The 22251-nt window shown below is 23.5% G+C and overlaps 1 protein-coding gene across 1 annotated transcript; it reads right to left on the reverse strand.

The window, feature by feature from the left end:
• Positions 1–632: 632 nt before the first annotated feature.
• Positions 633–16810, reverse strand: LOC129618418 (sarcoplasmic calcium-binding protein). Its single transcript, XM_055533153.1, has 5 exons — positions 16436–16810; positions 3724–4026; positions 1729–1896; positions 1389–1529; positions 633–1298 (listed from the first exon to the last, which is right to left on the reverse strand). The coding sequence occupies exons 1-5, from the start codon at positions 16562–16564 to the stop codon at positions 1068–1070; spliced, it is 972 nt and encodes a 323-aa protein (XP_055389128.1). The 5' UTR covers positions 16565–16810; the 3' UTR covers positions 633–1067.
• Positions 16811–22251: the final 5441 nt, after the last annotated feature.

Here is a 22251-nt window from a genome sequence, read left to right on the forward strand (position 1 = left end):
ATATATAATATATGTGATAATATATGATATTATATATTTGGTTCTTTCATAATTGAAAGAACCAAATATATAATATAAATATATAAATATATGTGTCTAATAATATATAACAGTTCTCTACTTAAAGAACATTAACATCTTACTAATCTTAGGAATATTTCATTAATAAAATATTAAATTTATATAATTTTCTATAATATAAAATATGCATCATCATCCTAACAAAAAATTAAAAATAATCACCCTTAATAATATTTAACGATATATCATTTAAGTTAATGGCACATTATTCGAAAGTATTTGAAATTTTCTGAAAAATATTTGAACTTAAATAATGTAACATCAACTCAAAATGTTGCATCTAAGAGAATAAATAAGTGATTGAGTTCAAAATTTAATTAGACACAACAATATAAGTAGGATATTTACAGATTCTTTGTTTCATGTTAAATTCCAAAAATCTAAATTTAAATAAAATTGCCAGTATAATGAAATATTTATAGAACAAATAATGCAATATAAAATTTGTGGTATAACAAATGATCTTAGTAATATTTAGGAGTTAATTTAAAAATCTTTTGCTATCAACCATAGAAATTAAAAAAATTTCAATTAAAGTTTATTAAACTTTTATTCAAAAAAAAAAAAAGAAATTAAATAATATTTATATATAAAACTATTTTAAATATACTTGTATATATATATAATATAAAAAAATGTTTTTGTATATAAGTGTTATACATCGGTCTAATATTCATTTTGGAAACCATCTCTCTTAAAATTAGAAATAAGTTTTATTTTTGAATACATCTACTAAAAAAAAATTAATTATAATAATTTTTATAAAATTTTAATTTTGATTCGTCCAAAATATAGTTATAAAATTATAATATTAATATAAATTAATTTTAAAATTTTGAGCCCAAAAAAAAATTCAAATTTATACATTAGAATAAATGTAATTTTTTTTTTTGTTTTTCTTCATTTTTTAAGTCTTCCATCTTTTACATTTTATTTGCTTTTATTATTTATTTATAATATTGATCTCTTATTTTTTAAAACTTAACCTAATGATTAATTAATGGTCCCCAAAACATTCTCGATACTCGTCTTTCATCTTCAGTAAGGAAATATTCTTTTCCTAATTTAACAAACTCTTTTAGAGTTAATTTACCATCTCCATTTTTATCTATCACAGCAAATGAAACAGCAGCATCTTCATCAGTTAATCCCAAACAATTAAAAAATAATTTAAATTGATGAAGATCTAAATAACCAGAACGATCTATATCAACTGCCTAAAAAAATATTACAAAAAAAATATTCAACATTAATATCGTAAATATGAAAAAGAATGTAATTTATTATTTTTTTTTTTTTTTAATTACCTTAAAGAAATATGGTAAAAATTTACCAATATTTTTAACTAAATCTTTATCATTTAAGGCATGATGCATATCAGTTAAAAATTGTTCAGCTGTTACTAAATTATATGGTGTTATTTCACCCCATTGATCTTCCCATGTTTTCTAGAAAGCAAAAAAAAAAGAATTAAACTTTTTAAATAAATTTTAATATTTCCTAACAATATTAGGGCAAAAAAATTTTATTGTATATCAAAAAATCAATTGAATCAATAATTAAAATTTTATTATTGAGTGTTAAAACATTCAATTTGACCTTAGATCAATAATTTTGGTATAAATATCCTGTAAAAAATATTCTTACCTTCATAACTTCAAGAAATTCAGTTGAAGTATTTGGTCCTAAATGACCTAAATCAGTAAATTTCCGGGTTAATAACATAAAATCATCGAATGATATAACACCATCATTATTAATGTCTAAAATACCATGTAATGTTCTCATTTTACGACGCCAAAATTCGGAATCACCCTAAAATATAAAAAAACAAATTATTTAAATTAAAATTAGTTAAAATTCAAGAAAACATTTTGTTTTATAATATAAACTATTTTAATTAAATGTGTTGTATGAACTGTTCTAGACCAATCTAAATAATTATGTAAAGAAACTCACTTTAAATTTAAGTGGTGCGTTTATTAAAATAATTTCTAAATTTGCCTTTAAAATTTTGAAAATTTAAAAAAAAAAATTTATTTATAACTTTGATGAGAAATTTTTACTGACTAAAATTTCCATGGGTCCTAATTTACAGCTAAATATTCTCGACAATTCTATTAATTGTCTACATAATATAACAATTTCGTTGGCATTTCTCAGTTTAACTCACAAAATTTTTAATTAAAAAATTTTAATTGGCTCCCTATAATGTTATTTTAAAACACATTAAACGAATACAAGGTGCTTGATCATTTCATATATAATTTCACCTACTACCTAGAAATGAGTAAGAAATTTTGAATAAGCAAAAGAAATTAGTAGCAAATAAATAAAAATTATAGAGTAATTTAAGGCCCAAAAAAATTTCTTTACAGAAAATATAAGAATTTTGTACTTATTTACTAAATATATAAAAATAAAATCCAATTTTAGTAGTTAAAACGTAAAAATATGAAGAATAATTCAAATAATTTTAATCGAAATTAAAGTCTATAGCTTGCCAGATGACCAATATTCGTAGTAATTGGAAATATAATTTTATTAACGACAAATTATATCCGCAATTCTATAATTTTTGGGCATAAATTGACATTTTGGGCATATTAACAGAATTTTTCATATTTCATATTTAAAAACTGTTATACTACGTAAAAAAAAATTAAAACTTTCTTTTTTAATACAATCATAACTCTATATTATAAATAAAACTCTTATGTATCTGAGTTATACATAAAAAAAATTAAAAAAATTAATAAATTCAATTTATAAAATCATACATACATACAAGCATATAAGATTATCACAGTAAATGCTTGAAATCTTTTGAATATTTTTTTATACAATTATATATACAACATATGTATGTACATATGTATATGAAAATATGCAAATTAATTGTATAGATTAAAAATAAAATCATAATACCATATTATTATAATCTATAGGGTACAAGGTTATTTTTTTAAGTTATATTAATTTTTTATAATGTCGATGAAAAATTAAAGGTGTTATCTAATAAAAAAATTGAAATTCAGTTAGTTAATATTTTTTTAGATTCATGCGTCTATTTTTTAAATTATTAATATTGAATTCATAAATGAGGCGCTCAGGAAATTAGTGGCCTACTAACAAAAATGACATTTCGAGTAAACTGCAATTGAAATACGAGTATATAATTTTTAAGAAAATTTTTAAAAGACAAAAACGAAATTATTTTAAAATAGAGTGAAGAGAACAGTGAACTAAGTATTTTGAAAATAAACATAGAACAATTCTTTAAGGCCATTACAGCTCTATTGAGCATAAGAACTAATTTTTTGCAAAAATATTTGATGACCATTAATGTACTGAACGCTTCAAATCTGACTACAAAAAATTACTAAATAATATTTAAAACGCAGACAATAGAATAAAGAGACATCTATGTTTTAAAATGAAAAGCAAGAGAATCTCAAGTGATATTTTATAAAATACAAAGAAAATTACTATGCATATAATGGACTTTCTTTCCAATTAATTAAATCAGAATTAAAATATTAATTAACAAAGAAATATTCTACTGAGGCGCATACATATGTACAAATTGTGTGTTCATTCCAATATTAACAAAAAAAAAATTTATTAATTACGATCATTTACCCTTTGTTTCCCTTTTGGATGATTCTTTTCATATACTTCATCATTATCTGAATCTGAATCACTATCATATTCATGTTCCAATTTTTCTTTTGATGATTTCTTTGATAAAGAATAATCTCTTGAATTTAAATGTCTCGATTGTTGTCTATTTAATAAACAAAAATTTCCATTACATACACTTGGTATTTTTTTAGTATGTTTTGTTGTATTTGTTGTTGTTATAATATTTGGTATAACAGATGAAAATGGTTTTTGTGGTAATTGTATATTTGATCTCGAACCTGATATTGAAAGTGTATGTACCTAAAATGAAAATATAAAAAAATTTTGTATTAAAAATTTTTGTATTCTTCCGTTTTAAAATTAAAATTTTATTTATTTATAGTTAATTTATATAATAATAAAATATATATGTATAGATATTTTTAAATATACTTAATTAATTTACATAAAAATATTATCAATTTACTTTCAAATTTACTAAAAAGAATTCAAAGTCTGTTTTTGATAATCAAAACTAAAAAAAAACAATTTGTTGTTTTGAAAAGCCGGTTTTTTTTTTTTTTTACAACACCAGCAACATCGCCTTAATTAAGCTGCTACAGTGATAGCATTGATATTGTGTATAGCTTTCTTTTAATCCATATATACACATAAATGTGTCCATTCTATATAGTATAAGATTGAGACTCGTGCATACATATAAAAAATGGAGAACGTGATGAAATTTTGTTGTCCACAAAAAAAAAAATTTTTTTGGTTTTTATTATTTTTTTTTGTGATTTTAAATTTTTAAGAAAAATTTTTCAAGGTTTTTGTGCTCCAATATTTTTGTTCTCCAATACAAAATTTCAATAGTTTTTGTTATTTTGTGTAAAATTTTGATTTCTCATAACGGTCTCTTATATTGTTTTTTTAGAGTTTAAATAATCTTGGGCTGCTATACAAAATTTAAATTTTTTTTTATTTAAAAAATATTTTGAATTTAGCAAAATATTGAAGGTTGAAATACAATATTCTATTTCTTGTTGTAGATAAAACGATTTGAAAAGTATTTAACACTATTGAAAAAGAGTCTTCTCTTGAAGAGGCAATAAAATTCTGGAACGAACATATTGTAAATTTAAGAAATTTTCAAATAATGCTTAAGAGATTGTAATTGCCGAATTAAGATTTGCTCCAATTTAGAAGTTGAGTTGCTTGTATTAAATTCAGATTCCAAAGTCTTGTATAGCTTTTGATGGTTTAGCATTTCATTATACAAAAAACATAATTTCAGTATAAAAGACCAACATCCAAAATATGTGGTCAATATTGGAAATTTTAAATCTGTTCACAATATTAAGTTCAGATATTCTAATAATATGAGAAATATCTATAGAAAACAGCATAATAGCATAGCAAGTAAAAAATATAGGCGGAATTTTGTAATGAAAGAACACATAGAAGAAGTATTTGACAATCGCTCTGGACAATATATTGTTACCAGAATATTGCTGAATATTAATCATCATGTACAAGTACTGATGCTGTTATTACTTTTAAATAATAAAATGTTAAAAAAGCAAGCATTCAAGTCAAGCATGAATGAAATATTTAATTGCAATAAATTAATAAACTACGAATTCAAGGGGTTTCAAAATTAATAAAACGCCCAAAATACTCAATATTATAAATAAGGATTACGTTTACTTTACACAAATTCAATTCTAGACTAAAATTAAGAATATTTAAGATTTAGGAGTGCTGATTTGAGCGTATAGACATAATTTAAATAAACTTGAAAATTATGAATAAATTTTAAGTGTAATAATCTATTTAATCTCATAAAATACTTGAAACTTTCAAATTAAGATTATATGTTATTAAATTCACAACAATACACCTAAGATATTATTTACTTCTATATTTAAGATATTAGAAATCCATAAAATCGTCGAAATATTATTGCATTACCAAAAGAAAAAGAAAATTGCATTACCAAAAGCCGCAGGGATTTTCATTTGCCTACATAATCTGACAAAATTGTAATGCAATTAGATTGTATTATTAAAATGAACTTAAGGTTGAATTCAAATAAATAACATTTTTAAAAATGCTTACAGAATGTTTGAAAAATTTCAACAAAATTAAAAATAATTTTTTTAAATAGCTAAAATAGCTTTTCTATAAAATGTTGAAAATATGGTGTAATTAAAGAACAATTCATATTTCATCATACTTTTGATAAAAACACAATTGTGTTTCTATGTGGTTTTAAGGGAAAGCTGCCTAAATAAAAAAAAAAAAAATTTGATTATACTTTTGAAACTCATTTTAAAATATAGGTTCATATCTGAACTAAATTTTGACCGAATACTCATTAAACCGTGGTGAATTAGAATTAGTAATAGAAGAAGAGCCACCGTTACCTTACAAACGCAGAATTGTGCCTTATTAAAATTTATATTGATAATAACTTGCATAAAAGGAAGATTAATTTAAAAAATTTATGATGGCGAAGTATTCCAAATTCACTGAGTAAAAGTTTTAAGTTGGAAAATTTAATAAAATGTATTGATAATATACTCGTACACTAAACAAGTTGGCTACACTAGAATTAAAACTCTGGCTATAGTAAAATTAAATTTTCTTAAAGAGCAAGTTCATGCGTCTGACATCATATTTGCCTATTTTGACGAGAATTTCTTAAAAACGAGAATCACAAGAGCCTCAAAGATTATCCAAAATTTTCTAAAACATTCTGTACGTATAAACTGTTATACTTTTCAATTCTAATACCCTTGTTTACCTTCTTTTAAACAATAGATTTTTTTTTTAAATAATAACAATTGAAAACTTTAAATTATATATTTTTAAATATTGAACCAATGAAAAATTGAATTTTACTATGCAAACGATGACGTAATGCAATGTTGTACACATTAAATATGGGCAGCATAAAATTATTATAATTATACTCGTATACTAGTAGCGTTCAAACGAGTAAAATATTCTATGTATACACCATATTAATTGGATAATGTGGTGTGGTGGTATGTTGAATTTTTTTTTTCTTTTTTGTTAATAATCTCATGGCACCCAATTAGGTTTCATTGAACTTTAAAAAAAAAATTAAAAAAAAAAAAAACAGTTGAATTTTTTAGTTTTCTTTCATTTTGTTCATGTATTTTTTTTCGAAAAAACAAAAATACAAAAAAAAAAAAAAACTCGCTACATGATTTTAATTTTTTTTCTTTAAATTTTTAATTCGCGTGGTTGAAAGATAAAGTTATTTTGTATGAAAAATAACAACAGTTTATAAAAATAACAGTTGAAATAATGTAAAATAAGGGAAAAACAAAAAACAAATTTTTAAATTTAATTGAAATATTGAAAAAAAAACTTGCATAATTTCGGAATAATAAAGTGAAACAAACTGGCTATGCGCTTATTTCTGAATTTATTTGTTACGAGTATTAATAACATGACCAAAAAGAGGTATTTTTAGCATATTTGAAAATATGCCAACGAAATTTCAAGACAGATTTGATTATTGACTTATTATATCAGTTCATCCGTTCAGCCAATTCAAAAATCTTCTACGTTCTTTAAGAGAAAAATACAATAATGGACAATAACAAGAAACGTTTTCTTTTCAGCGCAAAATTTTTACCTTCAGCGGAGCCGCCCCTTGCAACAAATTAATTAATTTACAACCAATTTGTATCAAAGAATTTTAAAAAATTAATAAACGGTTTATTTTGTGGGAACAAAATTTATTTCAGCTCCCACGCTTTACAGGTCAGCAGATTTCAATTTTTGGCTCATAATTTTCCCGAATTTGCAAGTTTCTATAAAAACAAAATACTAACTGTAAATATAGTTCTATATCGCAAAATGTAATTGTTTATCTTAACTCATCAAATTAACCGTCGAACTGGAGAAAATTATTTTTGATCGGCCTAAAAGTATGCAATTATAATTGAAAAGATCTCATAATTTGAGAGGTATATTATTTATTTGAGAGGTACATATTATGTTATTGAGAATAGCATAATTTGAAAATAAGAGAAAAAATTACGGTATATTATTGAGAAAAAATTTAGGTAGAAGATCGTTTGGAAAATAGAAAATTGCTGTTTTGCAAACCATTTATTTAATTTAAATTTATTTCTAAACTTTTCTTTGTTTCTGCATAATAATTAAAATTTTTAATTCTTTTTTATTAATTGTTACCAATAGCAATATAAAATTTTTATTCATCTTGATTTAAATTCAATTTTGTTTTAGTTTTGTCTTCAAAAACTTCCTCCTTTTTTTTTTGTTTTTGGTTTTTTTGAAACAAGAAAATTTGCATATAAAATGGCAATAATATGAAACACAAGCCAATAATCAGATTCTTTTGATTAAAAAATACAATATTGAAAAAAAAATATAAAAATAAATTCGAAAAAAAAAAACAAGTTGTAAACAAAAAAAAAATATTGTGAATATTTTGTTGATAAGCTAGACATTATAATTAATTCAGTAAGTGAATCAAGGTTATTTTATATATAAGCATGTGTTTTAGAAAAATAAGTTGAAAACGAAAATAATTTGTAATTGAAACAGAAAGTATTGTAATCCGAAAGGATTTCTGTTTTTAAATGTCTGACTGGCTGGCTTATTGATCAAAAGTCTCTCTGATGAGCATACTTAGTCATCATATAAGTTTAAATGTCACGTACACAAGAATTATTTATAAAAACAATAAAAAACTATATAAACAAATTTTAATTGTTTACTTTAATTATTATTTTTTTTTTTTACAAAAAATAATTATAAAAAGCAAAATATAATAATAAATAAATTAATTATATTATCATTGAAAATAAGTTGAATGAACTCAAATTACACAATATGTAGCAGAAAAACAATTGTTAGCTGTTGATAAAAATTTGCAAAATTATTTTAGTAATTTTTAATTTTATCTAATATCTAGTGACTATTTTATATAACTACAAAATTTCATGCCTCTAAAATTAAATCCTATTGCAATACTAGCATTTAGAATCAGGTAGCTAATCTGATTTTGACTTGTTCCTTGTCCGAAATGTTATTCTGTTATTCTTTTTTATAACGATTTTTATTCTAATTTACGATTTTATGAAAATTCCGAAGTTTCCCGTAAAATTCAAAATTTTTTCCCATAAAAGAATTAATTATCTAGTATATTTAGTATATCTAAATCAAAATTTGTAGAATTCGATTTGTTCGAATTGAAAAAAAAAGAGGTGAGCTTTCTATTAATTTTTGGCGAAAGTTTGAATTCGTACATCAATTTTGGTACACAAGTACACATTTTTAAGCAAGTTAATGGAAAATCTAAAAAAATGTATATTAAATAAAATTATAATCTCTTTTCGGCTAAAGGCCGAAATCTTATACCGAAAAAAATACGATATGTTTTTCTGGCTAAAACCAATATAAATTTGTCGCTTTCTGATATGAATATTATTCGGATTATGGAATTATTAGAGAAAGGATACTATAAGACTACCGGTAAATCTCAATTATGTCGCCATTTCTTACTTGCATCTACAAAACATACTCACTAAATTTTGCATTAATTACTGGAATGGAGTGGTAAGTTTTTGTTTGTTAGGTATAACTGGCATGAAATTAGTTAAAGTAATTAACGATAATTAACTCTTTCCTCTTATAAAACCTTATACTCGTATATGTATGTTATATATGTATAGAAATTTTATCAACTTATAACCTGTTATTCATTCTTCCACCCAACATTTTACCTGCCCTGCTTTCTATTTAAAATTTACGTATGTGTTTTTTTCAAGAATAATCCTTCCTTTTGAGAAATCTTGTTTACATTTTAATTTTAGAAATGTTTTTGTTTTTTTTTTTTTTATTATTTTTCAATTTCATTCTGTTAAAGAGTTATCTGTTTACATGTTATCTGTTACAAGTTAGAGAAAAAAATTTTTTGCATGCTTTTTATCACGTATGCTGCATTTATTCTGCATGCAATTTTTACTTTTTCAAAAACAAATTGCAAAAAAAAAAACACAACTTTTCTTTTTCATTCTCTGAACAATAAAAATTATTGACCTCATTTTAATTATTGCATTTTCGAGATTATTTGCGATTATGCTTATTATTGTCAATTATACAAAAATTGTAAATTATAATTGGAATAGTATGGAAATTGTAAATTGTATTAAGTATGATAAAATTTTCTATTTATTTCTAATTAATATTGTTCAAATATGAATGAAAAATTGTTAAAGAATAAAATTTCTTATATTAAAGCGTTCTATTGAGTTACATGTAACATGTGTTCCTTATTGTATGCTGAAAATATAACACTCTCGTTAACACTAGCCATAAAAATTTAAATTAATCTGCCGAAAAATTTGTGTAACAATTTTTGTCAACCCCTCTTTTGCATAGTCAAATAAGATTAGCAGTATCATTCGCGTGGATAGCACTCTTATCCTAAACGAAGTAATTCATCTTATATGAAAATTGTACAATTAAAAGGTAAACTATAAATTTACTAATTTGTAATTAAGCTGTGCCTTACTATATCCCCTAGACCTGAAGTACTGCTTTACTTCGAAATTCTATTCTGCACTAAAATTTTACCGAATAAAGTCGAGACTAAGACACGACAACTTAAGACTGAATAGCTATTATCTGTGACACATTTTTTTTAAATTATTTAGTCAGTACAGCTACAAAGTAATTTTTTATTATCTCCATAGCAATTGAAATCACATCCGATATGTCAATCAAAAATGGTTTCAGTAAGTTTTTCAACTACATAAAATTGAAAACATTACACTTTTAGTATATTCAACAATATTATTGTTTTTCATAAAGATAAAATAAACATGTGTATTCTTATTTATCTTCATTATTTTACTAAAAAAATTTATTCTTCTTATACAGAAGGAAATAAACATTTAAAAAAAAAAAAACAAAATATATTATCAATTGACATGCGGCGGCATTGTTGACAATGTATGTGAATATTATGTTGATAAAATTTGTATACTTTAATACTAAAACACATTTTTGAATTACAAAACTAATATATGAAGTATAAAAATAATAAACTCTTGTCTATTTAATGTGTACGGTACGTGAAAGCGTCTGCGTATTGTTTTCAATATTTTAAATTTCGTATAACATTATAATAATGGTACATGTTAGGTTGATTTAGTTTATATTTACAGATCCTATTGTTTAAAATTTGACTGATATATTTAAAATTGTTATACATCAAAAGTGTTACACACGAAAAATGTTATACACATAAAGTGTTATATACTTAAAGTGTTATACACATAAAGTGTTATACACATAAAGTGTTATACACATAAAGTGTTATACACATAAAGTGTTATACACATAAAGTGTTATACACATAAAGTGTTATACACAAAAAGTGTTATACGTGCCCTTAAATTCAACACTATTATTTATGAAAACAAAAAATACATCAAGGTATTCTCATATGTATATTAATTAAATATTTTGAAAATAAAAATGAAAACACAAAAATTTAATTTTAAAAAATATTTTATGTTTGATTTCGTGTTTTGTTTATTTGTTTTCACTTTTTTTTTCTTTTTATCAAATAACAAATAATTTTTCATATTTTGATAACCTATAGGTTATTTAAGGCTACAATATGTTTTCTTTTTCATTTTTGTTTTTTTGATTTTTTCTATATACTAAAAAAATGTTTATATATTTGAATAATAAAAAAAAATGGTTCTGTATATAAAAAATTTTGATAAGAAAATGTAAATAAAAATAATAATTATTTTTATTTTGTAAATTGTTTTTTTCATACGCACATGAGAAATTTAAATAATGATATTCAATTTAATATTGATGTAGTACAGTACACAGCAGTAATAATATGGTTTAAGACACGTTTATAATTTGCAAAACTTATATTATAACAAAATACAGTCACAATACTCTCAACTACTCCTGTTCATTATTATTTTTTATTATTATACAATTCTGTGTTTATATTTATTTTGTTATTGTTTACACCGTGTGTGTACTATCACCACAAAATATCGCTCACCGATTTGAATTGAGGACAAATGTGTGTTAAAAATTATAAATATTTTAAATTTAAATAATATTGCTAATTATAATATTTATTATTCAAATTAATAATGCAAAATAATTAACCACAAAATATAAAATAAAATAAATAGAATTATTTGTTTTCTTGAGCCATAATTTAAGGTAAAGTAGTCTACTTGTCTCCTAATATTGTTTAATGAAAAGTTTAATTGTTAAATATGTTTCTTTGAATTCCAGTTTTTAAGTAGAATTTGCTATAATCAGAAACACTAAATTTAACACGTAAATATTTTTTTCAGATTATATTGCGTTGAGAAAAGAACAAATGATCTGAATTGGCTTGAAATTACGATTAACATATACAAGGGACTTCATTTATTAAACGGGGCTTCCGCGAGGACATTATAAAACAAGCTTGCTAAAAAGGTAGAACGTATTTTCCCAATACGTAGAAGCTCATAATTGAAACTGGCGTCAGACGAGGGGAGTTGGTTTTATTCAGTATTTCGAGGGTAAAAAAAGTAGAAATTGGATTTAAATGAAATATGTAAGATGGAGAGTGTAGTGTATCAATTCTCACTAACTATCTTTGAGACAGATATAAATTACTATACAAAAAATCGCTAAATACAAATTTTTTTCTTTAAAATATTAATAAACTACTTATTATTTTTAATCATATCAAATGAAAAATCTTTAAATCATATTACTTATTAAGTACCTACATTAAGTAGTATATTTTAGTTTTTTGTTCAGCAAAAAAACGCATTTACATAATTTGTTAATTATCAACCTACATACTGTAAAATAATCTCGAAATATTTAAATTTTAAGAAGGAAAAACGTTATAACATTAAAGAGTATAGATAAACATTAATATTATTGTGATACGAGTAATCCTAAAAAAAAATTAATTTATCACATTATACATTGGTAAATCAACATTTTAATATTAACAAATTAATTAAAACCTACCTATATTTTTTTAATGTACGAAATGCTGGTATTTCAATGCAAATTTAAACAATTATTTACAGATAAATATTTGAATTTGTATAAGTAGTATGAAAGGAAAATATGCTAAGTCGAAAACTTGTGTTCGAAAAAATTAAAATTTATTTGAGAAATCAAAAATTTTTACTATTTTTATACGAAATTTTGGAACTACATATATGAGGGATGGTACTGATGAAATTTTCCAGAATATTTATAAAATAAAACAAAATTTAAATTTAAATTATTAAAATTATTATTTAAAACAAAAAAAACGCAATATGTTGAATTGAAACTAAAAAATTGTAAAATTCGACTTATGCAGTTTTTGCTTATAACCACAGATATATGGAAAACATATGCGAATTCACGTGTTTATGTAACGATATACTTATATAATACATGTGTAATTATGCAAATTTATTTTTTATATTTTTATTTTAGTATAATATGTGTATATATGTAAGTATGTACCTACAAACATACAACTTTATTTTTAATTAATTTTATTTTTAGTTTGCTATTTTCTTATGCAGATTTTATGCTTTCGAATTTGCATATGCAACAACACATTTATCAACATACAACTATACAAGTACTTATACTTTCAAAACTCTATTTTAATTCTCTCTACTTTTTTTTTCGAATTTTAATTCCTTTAATGCTATTTATGTAAATGAGTATGTCAAATATTTCTATAAGTAGATATTTTATTTATTTTCCACTTTTTTTTGTGTTTAATGGATAAAATTGCGTTTTTTTTAGGGTAATACTAAAAATAATGTACTTAAGTGTATTTTGTTTATTAAATTATTTTTAATACATACACTGATATACGTTACATACATATGTATGTATAATGAAATTAAAGAAGTCGTAATTAATTTTAACAACTTATTCATATTTGTCTCTTTCTATATACTATTGTCATTATTCAAAGTAATTGAGAATTGGTATGCTTTTGATGAGTAAGAAACTCGTTTAATTCCAAATATTTGATATTTTCGTAAATATAATCGAAGATAAATTCCTCAACTGTTTTGCAATTTTATTGGCACAAAATTATGTAAATAATTTTTTTTTAATAAAAAAAAATTAAGTCGAATAATTATTTTCTTAGCTGTTTAAATTTTTCAAAAAACAAAAATTATTATTTTGTTTGTATATTTACTGACATTCTTCGGAATAATTGAGAGAAGAATTTACTGAGAGAAGAAGATTAATTGAAAGAAGATTTTACTTAATAAAAATTTTTAATATTTTATATATGAGGCAAAAATTTTATTAAATTATTAATTGTAATTTATATAAAAATTATACAAACATATTACACATACAGAAAGAAAGGAAAAATTTAAAATACCGATGAAAAGTATAAGGTTTCTGTTATACATTGTATAAGATTAAATCTTAGATGAAATCCAAATCTAATAAAAATCTGACGTGTAATCGAAGTCTGTTATCAGATCATTTCAGTTCTATCATTAGATTTTAATATAACAGACTTGGAAAACGAATGTTATATTAAATCGTACAATTAATCGTATGAAGTTTAACTCCTGCCTATAAGAGATATAATTTAAGCCCTCACTACTAAAGTGTTCCAATAGCATAAATTTCTTAACATTCAACTAAACATATTATTAGTACATTCATATTAGCACATTCATATTTTATTGTTATATTAGCTTTATATTAACATATTATTATTGTTATCATTTGAATTCTTTTGCAAAATTAGTGATTATTGCCAATACATAATACACATACATCCATATATCAAAATGCACATACACATTTATAAGAAACCGCTAGAGCAAAAGGATAGATATACGAATTGTTATACAGCATTTTTTAAGTAAAAGGGAAAGTAAAACATTAAACAATAATAATTTTATAAATTCGCTTAAAAAAAATTTTTAACTTGATATCAAAATTAAATTAATTTCAAACTAAGTAAATTGATTCAAACATATTTAATTCTAAATTTAGTATTATACGTTGTTTATTCAATTATGTTTTATACCATGCCATCGTCAATTTAATATTGTTATATTTTAAAATACAAAAAAAAAAAATATATTTTTTTCTATATGCTAGAATAATTATGCACCCATTTTGTTTTCTTTCATTTTAAAAATACATACATATACATATAAAAAATATTGAAAGCAATATAAAAACAATATGTTTGAAGAAGAAAAACAACAAAAAAAACGACCAGAATATTCATAAACAAACAAACAAACACATAATATGATTGACATTAAGTTATCAACTTTGTATATTCTGCGTTGTTATTATTTTTATATGTAAGTATATTGCAAAAATGCAAAATGAATGCACAATCAATATATCAGAAATTACAATAATTAGTTTTAATTGTTATACATATATATTCGTACAGAAAATTATTGTATTGAAATTAAAAAATTTCTAAATGTATGCAGGTAATAAAAATTATTTAATTTTAATATTACTAAATAAAATTTTATACATACTTATATATTTTACCTTGTAATATAAAAATTTTGCAAAATAATATAAAAGAAAATCCGCAATTTATAAAAATTATATTGTTATATAAGTTTGTCTTAAGAAAAGTAGGACATTAAAAAAAATATTTAAAATCAAAAGCATCACGTCATTCTAACACTTTATATGGTTTTTAAAAATTTTCAATATACAATGTATAATAATTAATATAACAGTATAATATAAATTTGTTATATTATATATAATTATCCTTGATTATATAAGAATTTTTAATACTATTTGTAATTTGTAATTTAAAATAAAAAAATTGTAAAGTAAGTTTGCTTAAGTTTGAAGTTTGTATGATTCTTTTAAATTTTTGTTATACTAAAATAGGTATAAAACATTAAAATTTTCACCAAGATTATGCAAAAAAAAAAAAATGTGCAAGAATTTTTGGTAAAACTTAAAGCATTCAATTTACACAAGTATACAAAAATTTAGTGCAAATAATTGTTTAAAGAAAAGTGCTATGAATAATTAAGAATTTTTTGTTGCTAAATTGAATTATGCTTAATTTACACAGTGCACACAACTTCTTTAAATTTCAAATTAAGTGTATGTAGAATGTAGAAATTAATTGGTGTATATGAGTTGTATAAATTTTCACAAATCTATAAATTATACAAAATTTATTCAAAACATCATAGAATTGAATTTAAATTTCTTGAATGCAAATTAATATTTAATTTTAATTATATAAGACTATGTTTTTCGGCACGTATACATAAAATGTTGTAAAACCAGTTTCAACTTTTTATTTTATTTAAGAATTCTTCAGAAATTTCTATATAATTTTAATGAATTTAAAATATTTTAAAATAACAATGGAAAAAAAATATAAAGAAAATTTAAAATTTATTTTATAACAGTTTTATATATAAGTTTATATAATAGTTTATATATAAAGTTTCATTCTATTACCATTCCATTTTTTTTTTTCTAAATTTTTCGAATTAATATGAAATTATTATTATATAAGAATTTTTAAGTTTCTTATATTACAAGCAAATGCAATATTAATTTGTTATACTCCTTAAATATAGTAATAATAATCCAAAAATAAGTACAATATCTTGGGAGGTCAACGTACCTTTTTTACTTCAACCACTTCATTTAAAAGATTTGTTACACCAACTGATGCAGAACTTGGTATTAAATTTTTTTCAAAAATTTTAACACCAGTATTTAACAAATTTCTTTGTAATAAAGAAAATGCCATTTTTATTTAATTTTTTCTTATAATAAAGAATAAATTTTTATAGTTATTATCCAAGTTCTATCAAAATGGTAGACTTTAATATTTTATAATGAAATTTAAGTTTTTTTTGTTCATTAAAATTTCTTTTAATATTTTTAAAATATTTTTTTATTTATTACTTTATTACACTTCTTTTATTTTTGCCTTTAATTATTGTTTTTTTTTTATTTTATTTTGGAAATTAACCTCCCAAGAATAAATTTATTACTTTAACGAGAAAAAAAATAGAGTTGACCTTGTCAACTCTGTGATACCCGTACGAATTTGTTATCCTATGTGCGAATAACTAATGTGCCATAACTAACTATGGGGCAGACTATGACTTTAAGTTGCCGTATTACCATATTAATTTATGCAAAATTTCAGTACTATGTGTTATTCAAAATACTGGTTGTGCCAAACTACTATTGATGTTGTATGGCAGCTACCAGAAAGAGCCAAGAAATTTTAGCGAATTTTATCAAGCACATCGGTCCTTCTAATATACTCACTTGTGTGAAATCTCAATATCACAGCTTTTATAGTTTCTGAGATATAGTCAAATAACTTTTGAAGCTGTATGGCAGGTACCAGAAGGAGCCAAGTAATTTCAACGACTTTTATGAGACACATTGGCCCTACTAATATATTCGTTTGTGTGAAATTTCAATACCATAGCTTTAATAGTTTCTGAAATATAGTCAAATAACTTTTGAAGTTGTATGGCAGGTACCAGAAGGAGCCAAGTAATTTCAACGACTTTTACCAGACACATTGGCCCTACTAATATATTCACTTGTGTGAAATCTCAATATCACAGCTTTTATAGTTTCTGAGATATAGCCAAATAATTTTTGAAGTTGTATGGCAGGTACCAGAAGGAGCCAAGTAATTTCAACGAATTTTATGGGGCATATTGGCCCTACTAATATATTCGTTTGTGTGAAATTTCAATACCATAACTTTTATAGTTTCTGAGATATAGCCAAATAAATTTTGAAGTTGTATGACAGCTACCCGAACCGGTACCCCGATCATGTCCAATTTAAATAGGGTTCTGGCACTTACTACAATAAATCATTTGTGAAAATTTGGTGAACTTAGCTCAATTAGTTTTTGAGTTATCGTTCGGACGGACGGACGGACGGACGGACGGACGGACGGACGGACGGACGGACGGACGGACGGACGGACGGACGGACGGACGGACGGACAGACAAAGCTAAATCAACTCAGAATTTGACGCTGATCAAAAACATACACTTGAGTCTATATCTAACACCGTTATTTCTTAGCGTTACAAACGGTAAGGCAAATTTAGTATACCCTTCGAACATACGTTCGTACGGGTATAAAAACGTTGTTTTCGATCTCACTGTTGATCAATAAATGCTATTGTTGTTGAAATGTTACTAGACTATAAACAAAAAAAAAATAATGAAAGAAATGTTAAAAAAAAAAACAACAATAATAAAAAAAAAGTAAAGTAGAAATAAAAGAATCAAAAAGAAAACAAAAATAACGGAAAAAAAGAAGAAAAACCGGGACAAAACAATTTCAAAAAAAATAATAAAAAAATAAAAAAAAAAGAGATTTCAACTTTAACAGTAGTGTTGCCGGAGAATTGCAATTGCAGTACTCGTCATACGTAAAAGAATGGCGTACTGCGTAAAGCAATTATTCCAAATTGTCTACTGCAATTCAATTTCTTAATTTTCCTATTTCTTAATTTCTTTTTTAATTTTTCGTCTATATGAACGGTGTTTAACAACAATGTCAAAAATATTAATGAATATCTACGTAATCATCGATTTAAGCGACTTTTGCTTACAATTTGTCTAACCCCTTATATGTACGTGAAATTGCTTTCGTGTGTGTCATATGTTACTTTGGCCTTAAATAATTTCAAAAACTGAACATTTACAGTTTTATTACTTATATATGTATTTTATATTGGTACTGCTTACCGTATATAACATAAAACGGCACCACTAGTTAACAGATTTCGATTTCGATTCTTTGTTAGTGGTAGTGTTGTTTTCTTATACCGTTGCATTGGTGAATCTTATCGCATAATATTATGCTACAGTTTTAAATATTTTCTACACGCATATACAAACATATGTTTTTACAAATACATATGTAATAATATTTTGATGTTGAATAGCCATACCTAGCATATGATTATGTTGTTAATTTTATGCTAAAAAATGCTGAGAATATTTTATTTTTCAAATTCAGCTTATAATTGAATTGGAAAGCAGAATTTTATTATATTTGAATATATGTAGTAAAAGAGGAATGAGCTCTAATAGGTATATATACCTATTTAGTTTTGAGTATATTCTCATAAAATAAGGTTTTAAATGGTTATCTTAAAAGGTAGACAAATTAATTAAATACAGATATAAACAAGAAATATGTATAAAAAGTATCTCGTTAGAAAATTATGGCCAGAAGTGATTTAAAGAGATTATAGAGGGTTTGGCAGGTAAAAATTCTCACCGGGTTTTTTCCGGGGCATCTCAGTAGACTACGTCTGAAAAGTGGGGACGTTTGCAGATTATGTTGGAAGGAAGAAGAGAACTCAGAGTAGACCTTCTAGGAGAGTGTGATGCTCTCCTTCGTAAGAGAATCAATAGTGGAATCAATAGTGAAGTTTTGTTCTCACTTCAGCGGAGTTACAGTCTTCAAAGCCTCATGGGGTGCTCAAGCTCTCCAGAAAGGTGGACTTCAAGAGAGTACTGTAGGATATGCTCCGCACTTAGAGATAAGCGATCGCGAGACATTCGGGGTAGCAATACAAGTCTACAAATCTACAAATATATAAATAGGTATGTTGGAATATGAAATGTATATAAAATGAAATTTCTTTAACTAAAAATACCCTATAGTTGTATGGTTTAAATCATTTTAATTTATGTTGCCTTTCATAAAAAAAATATACATAATTATGCTTGTGTGTGTATAAAATGCAATATACTTTTGGGTAAAGATATTTTATGTTTGTATTTGTAACAAAAAAATAAAAAATTAAGAAGGGAATGATTACTATATTGAGTTTTATTTCGGCTTAAGTATAAATTTTTATTTTATACTACTTCTTGATTTTTTTTCTTTTTGAATATTGTTTTACAACGAAATTTTACAACATTGTTTTCAACTTTTATAATATATTTTGTACTTATCTACACGATACATGGTAAAAAAGTTATTTGCTTTATATGACAAGATTTCACTAACAATTTTAAAAATTTGGTTGATAATTTTGTATAACAGATTCTGTCCAGAATTTTTATAAAAAGTCATAAAGAGTTATTCAATTTTAAAACAATTTTGATGGATTTCGATCTCTGAGATTTGCTGATAATTTAAAATATTTGTTGGAATAGTTTTACAAATTCTAAAATAAATCAATGCAGATAAATAATTGAATTCAATATAGCATTATAACAGAGCAAAATAAATAAATAAACTGAATGCCCAATCCGCTCAAAAAATTCGGCTCGTATATTGATTCAATTAAAATAACTCAATTACTCACTACTATTACCCGATCTCATAGAACATATTCACTATAAAAGGTTTTGTATAATAACAAACTGAAGAAACTAAATACAAATTATTTGCCTTCGTTTATGCTGTCCAAATAATAATAAATACATAACTGAATGCCCGTATTTTACACATACACTTGTAACAACTGAATTTAATGTAAACAATTCAATAATATTACTCCAAAATACAAGAATTTTGAAAATTTTTTTTAATTTAATATGCTTACAAAAACTTCTGCAAAAAATACCTGAATATTGTTCAATCAGGTATAATTATAGATGCTTTTACACAAATACAAGCTTAAATATAAATTCTTCTAAATTGTATGTATGTATGTAAGTATGTAAAAATAGAGTATTATAAAGCGGTAATTTAAGACGTAGAAAATAAATTGTTTATTTCGGCGTTTTTCTTAAAAACAAAGAATCGGGTTTAGCCATGGTTATTTAAAAGAAAAGTTGTTCTTAACCGTTTATTTTGGTATACATTACATATGTATGTAACTACATACCAACATATATATTCATAATTTTAATTCATAAATTTGGCAAGTTTGTAAATTGTTACCACAGTACGGTAATAATTATATGCATGAAAGTAGAATAATAGCAGTTAAAGATTATTTTAATTTTAAGGTTAAATCAAGGAAAATACTAGAATATACAATAAAATTTTCCACCAAATCAAATTGTAATGTAAAAATGAGAAAAAAATTTAATTTACGTTTTTTGTTTACTACATACATATGTATGTACATACATAAAGATATTCCAGAGATTTCTACGATTTTCTATATAATTTCTGAATAGTTGTTAACATAAAATTTACATTGTTGTTATAATTAAATTTTTGTTGTTGTTTTATGGAAGTAAACATGAAATTCTAAAAAAACAGATCAACAACAACCGCTTCATGTCATATAGTTTTATATAGTGTTATACACAATGAACAGAGGTAGAGCATTTCTATATTGTAGAAATAAAAATGCAACATAACAAATGATGTTTCACCAACAAATACTCGAAATATAGAGTGAAAAAAGCTTCTACCATTCAAAAATATCACGAGACCGTCTGTGGTGTTACACGTGAAAATCAGGTGATTTTTACCATTCTGCTTTAGCATACATAAACAAGACTCCCAAAATGAAGTTCTGGAGTATTCTGGTAAAGTAAATTTTTTTAAACATTGTTTCTTTTTTTTTTTTTAATTTTTCTTTTTTTAATAGTTTATTTTTTTTTCTGTGTTATATAATTATTTTTTAACCTTGATCCTTTCTATTCCGTTAAACATATTATTATTATTATTTTGAAATATGAGAACAGCGTTGCAAAACCACTATATATACATACATACAAGTTTTGCTTATAATAAAACATAACAACAATAAGGATAAAATGACATACCAGTAATTTTTTCCTTTACCAACACAATCAAAAATTTTTCCTTTAATTTGCATATATTTTTATAAATACGGAAATATGTAAAAGGAATTGAATGAAGCCATATTATAGGATGTTGTCAAAAACAAAACACCATACTACCTTTTTTGAACAACACTAATTTACAACCACAGACGAATAATTTAACGGAATATAGATAGCATTGTTGCAATATTTACATTTTATTTGAGGTCGTTTACCATTTTATCATATAACAACATTGTTTCCCACGTTTATTTTGGGCCTTTTAGTACAATGTGCTTATACTTAGCACTTAATATAATATATTTGTGCTGTAAATATACACATTTTTGTTATTCTATATAGAGATAAATACATACATTCATATATACGAATATTTCTGTTATACTCTACTCATATGTATATTCTGCTATGCACAATGAATCGATTATGTAGGTACTTATTGTTATACAAAATAATACTCATATACATATGTATGTATGTAGGGAAAATAAATTCTTTGAAATCTGCTACCACATAATTACATATGTATGCAAATAAATATTAATCAAATATTTCAACCAAAAAAAAAAAAAACAAATTAGAAAGTAAAATATCACGATTTCTTCTCTCTCAAATTTGTTTTTACTTAAAATTTGAGTAAATTGTGTTTTGCAAATTAATTAACAGATAAATTTGCAAAAAAAA

The sequence above is a fragment of the Condylostylus longicornis genome, unplaced genomic scaffold (assembly GCF_029603195.1).
Source record: "Condylostylus longicornis isolate FDR11 unplaced genomic scaffold, ASM2960319v2 ptg000006l, whole genome shotgun sequence".
Classification (NCBI taxonomy): Eukaryota; Metazoa; Arthropoda; class Insecta; order Diptera; family Dolichopodidae; genus Condylostylus; species Condylostylus longicornis.